Genomic DNA, 15,006 nt, shown 5'->3' with positions numbered 1-15,006 from the left:
GAAAAGTGTGACGGCGAGGACAACTGGCCACGAAAAGTCTCACTTCACTGTTGTGCTTGCCTGCTGCGCAGACGGCACCAAGTTGCCTCCCATGCTGATATTTAAGCGGAAGACCTTGCCGAAGGATATTTTCCCTCCTACAGAGGTGGTTCAGGCTAACGTGAAGGGTTGGATGAACGAGGAAACGATGGGTGTGTGGCTTGACCGCTGTTTTTCACGTCGACCCGACAGATTCTTTCACATGAAGCCAGGAATGCTGATGATGGACAGTACGCGGGCTCATATCACCGACGTCGTGAAAAAAAAGATCGTTTCGAAGCATTGTGTGCCTGTAATCATTCCCAGAGGCATGACCAAGTTTCTTCAGCCGCTCGACATATATGTCAACCGCAGCTTCAAGGCCGCTCTGCGACGTTTGTGGGAGTCATGGATGCCGGAGGGAGAGCACAGCTTCACTAAAACGGGTCGCATGAGACGCACTGAGTTTGGCGAAGAGGCGAAATGGGTGAGTGAAGCCTGGCATTCCATTTCTGACAAAACAATTGTGGCGGGCTTTCGCAAGGCCGGGTTGATCCCCTGCGTGGCCGATGTTGAGTCCGATTCGAGCGAGTCAGAGGACGACAGTGGCGGGCCAGCAGAGCTACAACCCAAAATAGCTGCAATGTTTGTGAGCGACTCGGAGAAAGATGACTTCGATGGTTTTGATTCATTGGAATAATAAAATATTTTTGACTGGAAATATTGCTTTTATGTTTGTTGAGAGGCCCTCGCACGAGTCTGCTAACAGCTGGAAACTTGCCAAAGCGGCCACCGCCTCAAGCATGCATTTTCACAATGCTTTCTCATGACGCGACACTCGTTGGCCGGATAAGCAGGTGCAACTTATATACGTTTTTTTTTTTTTTTCGGGAACACTGCCTTATTGAGGAGGGTGCGACTTATACAAGGGTGCGACTTATAGACCAGAAAATACGGTAGGTAGGGGTAACAAGGCACTGTGTGAACCAGACCAAGCTCAGGAGTATGAGCATTTAACTAAGAATAAAGACAATAAACACCTGCCTACACAATTCATGGCCTGAAAGTGAAAACCTTGGTTTCACAAGATTAAAATTCTCGGCAGTAACAATGAGTTGCTGGCGTGAAAACATCGATTCGCGGCCGCTATGTTTTCTTGCTTGTGTAATTCTCACACCCACCAAAGTTTTCATCGGTTTCCCTCAAAAAAAAAAAGTGCAAGGATTATGCGAGTAATTACAGTATTGTCAACCTTATGAAGTCGTTGTATCCTTTCATTCATTCTTAAGGGCACACATTTGTTTTGAATATTGATATCCTGCAGGATAATCGAAAAACTAAGATTATAGACAGTGACAATCAGCCTTGCCCAACAAAAGGGTACAGACTGCCGGATTAAGCCCACAGCACGACCTTGTGCCTCTGCGAAGAAGTTAGATTAAATTATTCTTGCCAGTGGCAGCTAATGACAGCATTACTTAGTTGAAAGGGGTGCCAGTGAATCTTTATTGTCAACCTTAAAAAAAATCAAATCTAACGGGCATATTTCTACCGATGATTAAGAGTCCGAAAATTGCCTGCGCATGAAAACGAAGCCGATACCACGTTGCCAACAGCCTCCCATCAGAAGAGCCGGACCCAGTGTCATGGTTATCACATAATGGTGACAAACCACGAGTTAGCGTAGAATGCCTTTGTGCGCGACTTAGCTGTGCGCATTGTAATTTGATTCCTTGGTAAGTGCAACTAGTGGTGTCCTGCTTTTATTATGAAAGTTGACGTTAATTGAAAGTAAGTTTACACGGTGAAAACAGCTGCATTGCCGCCTTATGCGTGCGCAGGCCTGTGACTGCAAGCCCGACAAAGGCAGATCAGCTGTAAGTCAACCAAGAAAAGTTTCCACAGACCAAAAACGTGAAGATATCAGCTTTTCGGCCGGCTGACGCTACTATGTGTGGATAGATCGTGACTATGTAATGAACTCGCATCCATACACACGCGATCAAGGCGTATGTAGAAGCGCATGAACTTCCATAAGAATAAATTTTCTATTCTAAGAAGACATCCTGTCTCACTCTTTACTTTTCCAACCTAGGTGAATGCAAGTTCATATTTTGCACTCGTGAATATTTCTTCAATGTTTGATTCGAGTAATGGTGGTTCTTTTCTTTTGGACGGAATCTGAAAGTCGGCGTAAAACTGCGTCCAAAATCAAGGTATTAATACATTATTTCTATGGGGATTTTGCCGGGACCAAACCGATTAGTCGTAAAATGTGGTAGACGTGGCATGGAAGTTCCTTTGTAGTCAAAACTTCTGGTTGTTATTTATGTTTTCTAGGTGTGCGTGCATGTGTAGGTGCCAAACGTGCAACACAGTCGCTGTTTATGTGTTCCCGCGAAGCCTCATAATGCCGTAGAAACAACTTTAACAATGTGCTTAAAGGTGCTTTCAACGGCGCGGAAAAGTCGCTACGACTGCAAACCCCTCGATGCCACCAACTGAGATAAAAGAATTTTTGACAGTGCATCTGAGAATGTGGCGTTAAATCCTGTGAAATAATTATTGGTATTATGCACCTCAGGACAGCATTATTTACGAGTTTTATATCGATGCTTAGTGATACTCAATGCCGTGCGTGACTATGGATTTTGCAAAGAACATATCCTGCGTGTGTTGTGTTTTATGATGTTGGCAGTGTCAAAAATAGGTGCATCTTATACAGAAGTGCAAACTACATATTTTTTTTTTTCATGTGAAACTCATAAAAAGTAGGGGGTGCGTCTTAGAGAAAAGTGTGACTTACAAACTAGAAGGTACGGTACTTTCACAGTAAGAGTGACTTTCCTTGGGTTGCAAAGAAGAATTTACTAAAACTATTGAACTTGTTTTTTTCTAGGGCATCTTAAAATGATAGAATTTTTGCCCTCACCTTCCTTGGACCTGCATAAGGTGTGCAGAATTGAATAAAGAAAGGAAGAAAGTTCAAGTCTCAGAGAAACCTTACCTCACGGGATGCAGAGCAAAGCAAGCCCAGGCTGGCTTCACTGCTAGCTAGTGAAGAATGGCTGCTGGTGAGGTCTGAAGCTGTGCCTTCCTTAAGCGCTTTCTTCTTCTTGGAAGATCTTCGCGCCCAGGCAGCTCTTTCACCCAACTTGCTGCCCACCAGCTTCAAGTCTGCACAGTAGGAAGGTGTACAGCAGGAAGGTGCACAGCAGGAAGGTGACAGTAAATTTACAATAAATTTGCTTGAAATTCAACAGTTATACTGATTGTACACAGATGATTAGACGGCACACTCCTTCCTTCTCAACTGCAACCAACTCCTTAATTTGCAGCTGCTTTTGCCACAAAGAAAGATATAATCCCTTTCTGGTTCAAAATGACAATTAACATCCAAGTACTCTGCGTGCTTTTCTATCAATCCTTCGCAACCAGCACTTCCAAATCATAAACAGCACGAGCAGTATCACTGCAACATAGAATTTTTGATCAGAGATGCATCAACACAGATAAAACTTACTGTTCACAGAAAATATACACAATATTCGGTGCGAATTCCTTTGAGAATGATTGCAAAAAAAAAGTTAAATCCTGTGAATTTACTACTGGGCCTTAAAGAAAGTAGGTGTGTGCGAATGTTTGAAACTCTAAATATTTTTCTAATAGTGGTTGTTATTCAATTCACACTGAAATTTTTATTACTCGAAGTATTGGATCCTCCCAGATATACACGGTCAACATCAGATTGAATGTGATTCCTTCAGCTTTTTATTATGCTTCACCTCATTACACACTCGTAGTGCGGCAAAGCTGCTTTTCAAACTTTGCTACGGCTGCAAATGTACTAACGAAAACGCTTGTTTCAACATCGAGATTATGCATGTAACAGAGGTGGGGGCTCAATGCTGTTTTGGACCTGAAATTCGGGCAGTAAGTCTGAAAAATCAAACATCAAAAATTTTTAGCATCCAAAATTTCAGATGTTCTTATATATTTAAAACTCCAAACTCTCAGGGAGCAGATCCTTTTCTGCCACATCAATTGGGCTTCCACAAAAGTTGAAAGAACAAGGAAATACCATCTTTACTTTTCATGTCAAAAGTGTTGTCAGCAACACTTTGGTTGCACCAAATTATGCACACAAGTACAATTCAGCCTCTGCATTGGGTCATTTTTGTTAAGACAACTACGATCCCCCCCCCCCCCCCCCCAATTTAATCTACCGAAAAGAAAAACACTTTCATGTTGCTATCTCATAAAATTATGCTTGGGAATCCTCTCCAACATTTTTTCTTTGATATCGCTTCAAAGTATTCTAGCAATATTCGAAAAATATTCCATTCGCACTCACACCTCAATATTTGAATTGCCTTTGCACCCTGAATTTTACTGTTTACACAGCTCTAAAAGAAATCTGCAAGTAAGAAATATGATAAACTCTATCAAATGCAAAACGTGAATGATGCCTCCCCTTTCCCTGCTTCCCTCTACTTAGAAAAAATTGGCCCCGTATCTGCATGTTTCACTGCAAATGTTGTTGACAGGTGATATATCGTTTTGCCTATGGAGAAAGTGAACACAACGTTTATTTGATGTTATGCGCGAGAAAATCAGTGAATTGTATTATGGAAGCGCTGCGTTAGAGAGTCTCGATCCGTGCAGCGAAGGCGAACGAGCGCATAGAGACACGTTGAACACGAGCGCTATCTGGCAGTTACCTTTGAAAACGAAGGAAGGCATGCGCGCCCATGGAGAAAGATGCGCCCCTGTCTTGGAGGCGATAACATGTAGAACGCAAAGCGACGGGAAAGTGCCACCACCTCTTTGCGAAGCGTTGGAAACACTCGCCTTTTTGAGCATCGTGTTGCACTGTCAGTATAGCGTGATAAACGCTACGGTCCTTAGAATTACTTATGTGTGCCTTCTCTAGTATAAAAACACACATACAAAATATTGACGTGTTGTTATGGTGCCTCAGATATGTGCAATAATTGTTTTTAAATTGACAATCACACAAGTATGAGCACTGAAGCTTGAGAAATATTGATGAGCGCTGCGAATGGGGTTGGCTGTTTGGGGTATAGTTACGGCAGACAAACAGACAAATGTATAGACAGACAGACCCAAATTTTTGCGTTGAAGTACCGCAAGAAAGACTATCGTCTTTAAAAAAAGGGAGAACGGGTAGGGGACCATGTTCACATTCAATACAATGTGCCCCAACGGATGCTACGTAGTACCACCATTGTACCACCAGCAAAGCTGACTTAACCCGTCCTGATGAGCCCAATGCTGTGTTGTTCACATAAATGAAGCAAACTTTTTCACCTATAATTTTAAACACAAAAATTGTATTTTTTACATCATACGGCTCTTTTCCATCCTGGTAACTAAGGACTGTTCTTCATAAAAAATAGCCCTGCCTGTATAAGACACTATAAGAGAAACATTTTTCTTCACTAAAAAGTGATATGCACAAAGGAGGAAAATCTTGCAAGATTAATTTTAGCCATAGAAGCTGTCCTTTTTTTTTAGGGCCGAAGCTCCTGAAAGGGCCCGTAAACCACCTCCGATATTTTTCAAAGCATTTAAAGTAAATGTGCGCATCGTGTGCAGAATGCCGACGCGATGAACGATGAAGCATCCCGTACTACTAAAAGACAACACTCTGAACAAGATAAGAACATACTATACCCCGTTTCCCACCAGCCACAGCCCGAAGCACGTGGCCATATACAATAATTTAGCCACACACCATTAGACTGCCATAGGACCACCAGGCACTGAGACATAATTTATGGGAAATACAAACTTAATGACCCCTTCCAAATCACCAGTACAATGATAGTACACATTAGTTTTTCCAAGCAATTATTATTCCGGCAAAAACTACTGCTAGGCAACTCACTTTTGTGCCAAGGCAAGAAAGACCTGCGACGCTTATCCTCCTTGTGAAGTTTCCAAGCTTCCTTCTCGGCTTCAGGAAAGACGGGCTTACCCTGCACCTCGCGCAGCATGCACTGTTTAAAAAGTTCAGACTTGAGAAAGCGCTGGTAGCAGTCAAACTTCATTAGGTTGAATATTTGCTTCTGCGCAGGCACAAAAAGGTCAGGTGCTGCCTCGTCGAGACCTTCTTGCACGGAGAGCTGAGCCCGACTGTCCACATTGACGGGTTCTGGCGCACCAGGGCCCAGGTGCTTTTGGTAGATGGCAGTTGCGGCTGCCTTGCGCTGTAGATAAAGCGAAAAGCAGCTTATTATTTGAGTGAGTGGTTAGAGTCTGCGAGGTGGTACAAAAGTACCATATCTACTTAGTATGTGCACAATGACCGCAATTTTTTCCTCGAAAAATCGGAGCAAAGTGGGGGTGCGTTTATTATGTAGGGCAAATTTTATGAAAACTTTTTTGGGATTTGCAAAAAATGTGGTAATGCAAAAAAGGTTAGGTCGGATACGAAGCTTTCTTTAGTTCCCCAACAGAAGCACCACTGAACCCAATGCAATGCTAAGTAGCCTCAGTTCGATGAAACTTTTCGAATGGCACACTTAAGTTATGCAAACATATTCCATGACACGATACAATGCCTCCCAGGTCATGTTGGTTAAACACAGCCCAATTACTGTAACATAGTTTTGCCATGACCTTCATTAGCTCCGCCAGAGAACTGTAAACACCACTATTTTACGTTGACGATGGTACTTCATTGCAATGCGATGAAAAAATTCATTCCAATCGGCTTTAAAGGGCCACTCATTAGGCCCCATAATAAATTTTTGTTAAACCTTGGAAGTTCTTGTGTGTCCGATGAGGAGCATAACGCCACAAAATTTTTTTCAATCGGTTTATTACGAGCTGAGAAAAAAATTTTTTGGAGTGCCGCGAAACGAGGATGAGAGGAGGCTCTTGAGATCTAAACCCTTGCAGCTCTGCCCCATAGTCTTCACAAGCCAAATCTCTTCCCTACCCTCTCTGACATTAGACCAAAAAGTCATGAGCTCAAACAAGCCCAGCCCCTGAACACACGACCGTTGTTTTGTTGACCAGCGTTGTTTTGAGGTCTACTGCCTGTTTCTTCGGGATGGTTTGGAAACGCTGGCTTATACGCGGTAGAATAGATGAGCACAATGAGAGCGAGAACGCGTAGGAGCGTTACTTGCGCTTCCATGGCTGTCATCTGCTTAATGTACTGACCACGGCGACACGAACGCATGCGAAACGCCAGTACATTAGCCCCGCATCTCGTTGCAATTCATGGGGGAAAAAATGAGAAAAAGACGCACACATTTCCTTATTGCGTCTCATTATTTATCTCAAGTTTTATTAATCTCTTCAAGCAACAAAATAAATGAACTACGCATGTCGTGTTAAATATTTTTCGCCATGTCACGTGCTACTGCTGGCAATGTCAGAGCATAGTCTATGTAGGCGTCAACATCACTGCACTGCCATGTACGTAAGGCAATGCTTAAATGCACGTCATGCCTTCATTCTCTGGGTGCGCACCCGCGAAAGGAAGGGGGAGCAGCGTTCATCTAGAAATTTAACCCATTTCTGCTGAGCGTAGCATTGCAAATTTCGGCAGATGTGATCGTGAATGCCCCATCTACACATTGCGCTTGTCCGCTCAGAATTGTCAAACCTGGTGAGTGGCCCTTTAAGCTCAATTGGCTGAACATATTTTTCAACCAGCCAGAGCGATAGCAGCAGCTTTTGCCCCATTGTGGCATGATTCTCATGAGTGTTTAATGGTAGCGCATATCTGCAGACAAAAATCTAATGTTTTGCAGAGGGGCATTAATGCGCTTGCAGAAACAAGTTATTTTCTACCCCGCAGAGTGTTGTGCAAGAGAAGGTTCATGGGAGCTTAGACACAGTAACTTAATCTATGACCAGCAGCCTTTAGAGCCCAAGTGCAGCAAGTGATTCATTCCAAAATTCTTAAAAAGGATAAATTTACATGCAAATGAGCAGCATGAAAACAAATGGGCTGAAATTTCATCTGAACAGCTCATATAGTTCCTTCAGCTTGTGAGAACAAGCTACAACATAGCTGTGTCAGCTCAGCAAACTTTCACGAACTTTTACTGAGGTCCCTTCAAGTTCGTTCAAGTAAAGCTTCACTGTATTCACATTTTTAGCACAGTCCTACACACACATACATACACACTAATAAAGTAATAAATCACTACGTCAATCATTCAAATCAATTAATCAATGGACTGTCATTCAAGCAAGGCTGTACATTCCCTAATTCTTGTAGACAATTTCTGGCACAAATTTTCACCAAAATATTACATCAAATAGGTGTGTTTATCTAACATCAATGGGAGTATCATTAAAAAAAACTTTACACAAATGCTTACATTAGATATACTTATTGAAAACACTGACCTCACACCCGTCAAGCATTTTTCTGTACTGCTCACACACCACCCAGAAAAAGATGTTCTCTTGGCTGAATTCCTTCTTCAAAAATTCCTGAAAAATTTTCACTTAATTATGTTTTTATACAACTTGCCACACATTAATACATATACAGCATACTGTTTTTTAAAGTGAACAAGTAGATACAATTGTCACATTTGCTTTGAGCTGAAAAACATCAGGATGTATTTATCATGCAGACACTATTGACAAGTGAGCAATGTGTGTGTGTCTACCACACATTGCCACGCAGCCGTGGCCTCGTGGTAGAGTGTCCGCTTCGGCTGCGGGAGGTAGTGGGTTCGAATCCCGCTGCCGCCGGATACCCACCGGTGTCAGGAAAATGGGCACAAGCACTCCCCCGGCCTGACACTCGGCTTTGTTCTGGGGTGAGCCGCTTGGGAAGGGTAGCCTACGCCATTCAAATCCCGTCGAAATATGTGGGCGCGATATGAACCCCGAAGAGAGGTCATTGAAAAGGCAGGCAAAGGAAGTAGAGGTAGTTATGGTACGTGGTGGGAAATCGTCGTTCCCTGCTGTGCGTCGCACGCAGACTCAGAGCCCCACGTTGGGCGCCAGTGTGGGGTCTCGGCGAGGCGAACGCGCGCACCGCCACGCCACGCTCTTGGAGTGACGGACACAGTAAACACGGTCGGAACAAAGCACACAACATACACACATTTATTAACTAATTTAAACGACGAGATCGTCCGCCGAATGATACAACAATTTCAATTAACATGCTACCATACAAACAACATAACACAGTGAAACACTAAACACACAATAACATGATAAACACACACTAACACCCAACACACTAGCACATACCCAAGGCGGCGTCGCCAACGCCTGACTTTCCACGTGGGACCCCGGCGCGAAGCCCGCGGTGCCGAGCACCGGGGACCCGCGCTACAGACAACCGTTCGCGGCAGCCGCCACGCGCAGAAGAGGCTCGCTCAACGCTCGCCCACCGCCAAGGCCTGCCTTCCGCCAGGGGCCACTGCCGGCGCTACCGCTCTACCAACAGTGGTACTCAAAAAGCGAACACAACGCCATCTATCGCCCGGCGGTGGTCACCACCGAAACGAAGCCTTGGGGCGAGACACGTGCGCCACGCGGCGCAGACAACTTTACAGGGGGGGGGGGGGGGTGTCAGCACCCCCACAGTGTCAAAGCAAGTTCTTTATTTTTTTTTCTTCCTTTAAAGAGACTCTGAAAACGGTTTTCTAAACTCCAGCGTTCAGGCTAGAGCATCATCAAACCATTCACACCACAAATTTAGCGATACACGGAGTACCAAGGCCACTATGAAAAATTATATCATACCTTCCTTCTAACTTCTGCCTTGCCTCAACTCACGAGACATGCTGGCGATCGCAGAGCCATAGCAGAGCTCTCATGAATGCACTCGAGGATTCGAGGTTCGCCCAGTCTAGACCTTCGAAACTGCACGCTGACGGGTAGCGCGCAATCTCGGAGGCCACCACACATTGCGCCTGGTAGCACGCACGTTGTCTGGCAACAGAGACGAAGATCGTGGAGTGGTACATACCTGCTTCAACAGGTGCTGCAACCCTACCAGCCCATCTTACTTGCGCGCATTCCAGAATAAATCAGATCAGCAGCCAGGGTGACGTCACTTTACCAGAGCATGTTGTTCTATGACTGAGCGGTTGAAAACGTGTTTGGCCGAGTCACAGATATCTGCAGCGATTCGCAGTTTTAAAGCTTTGCAATCAACTCTTTCACTATTATGCCTATTCGAATCGTTCAACTTGAACGATGCATTTCAAGTTTAAATTTTCGCGCACTTGCAGAATTTGCAGGCACCTAACGCCATGTAAGTAAGAAACGCACAATGAAATATACGGCGTTTAGGTTGTTCTTTGCTTTCGGGAAGTTTCCCTCGCCGCTCAAAGTTTTGGGTGGTTACGCAAGCGCACCGATCATGGCGTCGTTTTCCCATGTGGATGTTCCTCAAATATGATGTGTTTCTCGCAAATCAAGTGCATCAACAGTAGATTTTGAGGGTGAAATCAGCAGCCGTGAGTGTGGACAACATGTTGACACATTTCAGCACCGATGGCGAGGATGCGTCAAGTCAAGCCGCAACTTTGAGTAAGTGAGTGTCGGCCATATGTGGGGTGCACATTTTGTTGTTCAAGGGGAGACACGGGTCTCAAAGGCCAAAAAATTTTCGAAAAATCAATTCTTTTAGGTATTTTTTTTTATAATATATATGGTCTGAAGAAGGTGTTCCGAAAATTCTATTGCCATGTAATGCATATTTGTCGAGTAATCTGATTTCAAAGTCAGTTTCATGACCATTTCCACTCGTGAAACCACCTCAAAAACGGTCATATTTGACGTCGCAGCGCCCGAGAACCACGCCAAGTAGGGCAGTCATTTTGGTCTCATTTGAAAGCCGTATTCTTTTTTTGTGTGTTCCTAGCAGAACGCGTTTTGTATAGCAACAATGCAGCTATCCCGAATAAAGAAAAACCATATACTTGCACATCATTGGTGCGTTTCTATCACGTGGGGCAGTTCCCGGTTCTTTATTGGATGTAAAGGGATTCGTCTGCTAGACAGTGGTCCGCAATCTCCCGTTGTGCGACGAGGCCTAAGTGACGGCTGTACAATCGGTGTGATGGCAGGCGGTCATCGAAAGGTTCATACTACTCATGCGTTCGAAAAGAAGCGTAAACGGCGTCTGAGAGCATGCAGCATCTTATCAGCGAAACCCTCTGCCGCTGAGAACACGGAAAAAGCTGGCTGTGCCAACGCTATCACGAACGCGGCTTCCGCGATCAGAGACACGATAGCCGGGACCAACAATCACACGCGAGACCTGCGCGTCGGCACTACCCTGGTTTCCGACGCTGATAAAGTGGTCCTTGCTTGTCGTGCGAGTCACATTCAAAGAGACCTTTCGTCGACATTAGCCTTACGACACGAGCGGTCTTTTTCGAGACTCGGAAGCAACCGCGACCACTGGCACGCAGTTCAAAGGCGTAAGTTTAGCGATAATGAATGAACTGCTTCAGTGTATGAAGTGTGATGTGTGTGGCGGGCCTGGCAGCATTTTCGAGAAAGATTGGGAATATGGCATTGCCACAAAACTTGTGCCTACGTTGATGAGAGCGGGGAACTGAAATTTGTTACGGAGCTCGCCGAGAGCGGGAGGGGGGATGCGGCGCGCGGCCTGTTTCGAGATCAACATGCTCACGGTTCGCCCGGCACAGCAAACGGACAAACTGCGTTTAATTGCATTTTTTCTCACCCTGTATGTTTCATGAAGATGCACAGAAATATAAAGATTACGTGAAAGTGAGAATGATTCCTGCCTCATAGAAGGCTGCCGCGCACGTTACTGACGACTGCGCGAGCATCGTCAAAACGTTGTATGCATGAAAACTCTTGAATCATTTGGCGTGCAATGAAAAGAAAGCGCACGAAGAATGATGACAACTACACACCCGGTGGCTTCTAGCATTATTACTGTACTGATTTACACCATTACCTGTTTAATATACATGCTCATTGTGTCCCTAAACTTTTTTTCTCGTTTTCTCAAAACAACATTTTTCATCACGTTCGAGGCCATTGCACACAGTATCTTTTGATCTAGTAATTAGACTTTGATAATTTTTGCAATTTGAAAGCTTTTAAATTGAAGAGTGCAACAAAACCAAAAAATTATCATAGTTTTATAAGAACAGAGATTTATTTAGTGATATAATTAAGCAACAGTTTCCAATTTTTTATGAGTCTACTTGTTAAGGCGTAACTCTTGAACTAATGAAGCTAAAAATAAAATTATGGTTTCCTTGCACTCCCTGTTCTTTACAGAACACTGTCATATCTAATTTGTAGCAATCTTTTATGAAAAAGCTGTCTAAACAGTGGGCAGAATGCAAATCTATAGAACAGTGAATATTTTAATATCTGAAAGTGACAGCTGAAAACTAATTGCATATTTGTTTTCAGTTATGAGAAATGCATATCACATAAAAATTTCACCTCTAAATACTCAAAATTAAAAATATGTTTAAGACCAGTGTCTCCTTTTAATTAGTAGTTACGGGTGGCAGAGCATGTACGCACAGCAATTTTACTTATTTTGAGGGTCTCAGCATCCCATGGACACGATCCCTTGCCGGCATCTATCAAGTGTGTGCAATTTCATTCGAGATAAAACCCGGGCAAAGTCGGAGGCGCGCTCCAGAGTAATGCACTGAGCTTCGTCTGGGCCGTCGATTTCTTCCAGTTGTCTTTCACTGCTCAGCTAACCAGCATTATTTGCGACTACACCAACAAATATGCGTGGATGCATATTTTAGAGAGGCAGACATATGTGGAAAGGGACGGTTTGTGGAGAAACTTCAGTCCTGATCGAGTGATGAAATGCATTGGAATGCTCATCTACAAGGAAATAGTTTTTTCGTTCCTTGCTTTTCTAAGTGTCCTTGACTTTGAGAAGACAGACCCCATCCGTGATGACAAGCTGCACAGGATAACCCATCTACTGCTGCACCCTAACTTCCTTTTTTGTGGAAAAAAAAAACAGTTTTTGGCAATTTTTTGAAACTTATACAACCTTTTTGCAGCATAAGGAGCTGCGAATTCTATATCTTGAATTATTTTTAACGTAATTATTTTTTATGTTGTCCTCCTTTTGAGAGCATTGTTTGTATAATCATTGTATAAACTTTTCATTATACTAAACATTTTTCCTTGGTGTGTTTAATAAATATGGATGGAATGTTTATGTTATTGGACAGACCATTCTTTTAGCTTCAGTTTGGTACCAAAGAATGTAAATAAGGCATTATGTCTAGCAAAAAAAAAATGTTTTTTACACCTAGTAAAATTGCCCTTTTTCCCGAGGTAGCGAAAGAGTTAATTACAATTTAAGCTGAGAGCTGAAATCAGTCTGTAAATGACCCTTAGGACTTGGTCTATCGGCCCAATATGTTTGTACAATATCGTCAAAACCGTTTCAGGGTCCCTTCAATAACCTTCACAAGAACATATATGCCCGATGCTGTGCAGTGTACTATCAGCGTTAAATGAAACCCGAACAGCAGCAAGCCAATAGTGTGCGACGTCCAGTAATCACGACTGACAGGCGCATGCATCCTATTCAGCAGCTCTGCGCATATATACGTGGCTGTTCATGATGATAAGTAAACGGCGCCCACTATACCATCGCGATGGCTTGTCGCCGTTCGGGTTTCATTTGATGCACATATAGCAGAAATAGCTGTAAAAGGGGTAACCGAGTAAAGCATACTACATGTGCCTGACATCTAAGTGATTTAAGATACCAATATATCGAACTATTATCTGATACCCTCTTTACCCTTTAATGTGATGCATCTAAAGTTCCTACTGTGCCAGGTTATTACTGATATGCCATACAAAGAAAGTCAGTTAACCTCCAGATGCCTTTTATTATATATCCCTCAAAACAATTAAGGGTTCTCAAGAGGAAGTAATTCCAACACTTTCAAGCGCCTTGAAAACACTTTTCTATTTAAAGGGTTTTTAAGGTATGCACAATGAAGCATAAATATCTTCAGAAGGTCATTTCGGGTCTGTAATATTGAAAGTATTAAAAAGACTAAGCAACTTATTTTAATGATATCTCCAGAACTTCGGAGAGAAAGATGTAATAACGGTCACATAACGACAACATTGGTCATCCAAGGAGGGAACTAAAACAAAAGAACACTCACTGCAAACACTAAGAGACCAAGAGGGTCATGTAGAAGTTCATCGAAACCAGCAAGCCAGCGACCCACTCGACCACGCGGCTGATCGCAGGTGCTACTAGAATCACTAGCTTGCTCCAAGCTTTGCACGCTGCTGGACATGGAAAGCTTCTCGCTTGTCACCTCACCATCGGACACAGTTCCTGCCTAAAAATGCAGGAGAAATAGTGAGCAATTAAAGAAGCCACCCTGACTCAATGTATATAAAGCAAACATTACAAGACAAAAGCAATTACCTCGTGTGTGCTTCTTCGATGATGACTTCGCCGCTGATGCCTCCGAAGTGATGATGACCTCGTCCAATTTTTGTTGCTGCTGCAGCTGCTTTCATTCTGCACCAATATACCGCATTAATTACAGATTTACCAAAGGCCTTTGCAATACTTACAGCCGACTACAGTCAACAACTTTCATGCAGTGAAGAGAAATTAGGCTCGCAATACTACCTGCAGCATTGAAAACTGGTCATGACTGTTCTAGAGATTACATTGTGGTAGGCAAAATTTGAACAAGGAACAAACACCTATAGCTTAGTAATGTTATCCAGATAACATCTGTGCATGCACTCAATACCTAAAAAAATCAGGCAGAAACAGATTCCTTTCTCTTTCAATAGATAGATACTTATCTCATATCATTTAGAATGCACAACCGACACAAGAGATCAGGCACTAAAAATCAACTAAAGCTCGTTATTAGGCATGACAAAGCCATGTACAGTAGAAGCTCAAGTGGACTCACAAGAAACTAGATAAACATGCTGATTTTTATCAAGTACTTG

At 43.3% G+C, this 15,006-nt stretch overlaps 1 protein-coding gene across 3 annotated transcripts in view; it reads right to left on the bottom strand.

Moving 5' to 3' along the window:
- The window catches only part of LOC119175804 (regulator of G protein signaling family member locomotion defects), a 140,499-nt gene that overhangs the window by 98,071 nt on the left and 27,422 nt on the right, over nt 1-15,006 (bottom strand). For all 3 annotated transcript variants that reach the window (XM_037426785.2, XM_037426786.2, XM_075876214.1), the window contains exons 5-9: nt 14,462-14,557; nt 14,190-14,372; nt 8,413-8,499; nt 5,930-6,251; nt 3,026-3,195 (exon numbers count right to left, since the gene is read on the bottom strand). In XM_037426785.2, the coding sequence (XP_037282682.1) occupies nt 3,026-3,195; nt 5,930-6,251; nt 8,413-8,499; nt 14,190-14,372; nt 14,462-14,557 (858 nt within the window). The remainder of the gene's footprint in view (nt 1-3,025; nt 3,196-5,929; nt 6,252-8,412; nt 8,500-14,189; nt 14,373-14,461; nt 14,558-15,006) is intronic.

This window comes from Rhipicephalus microplus, chromosome X (assembly GCF_043290135.1).
Source record: "Rhipicephalus microplus isolate Deutch F79 chromosome X, USDA_Rmic, whole genome shotgun sequence".
Taxonomy (NCBI): Eukaryota; Metazoa; Arthropoda; class Arachnida; order Ixodida; family Ixodidae; genus Rhipicephalus; species Rhipicephalus microplus.
Note: the sequence above shows the minus strand (reverse complement) of the source record. Positions and strands in the feature narration are given on the sequence as shown.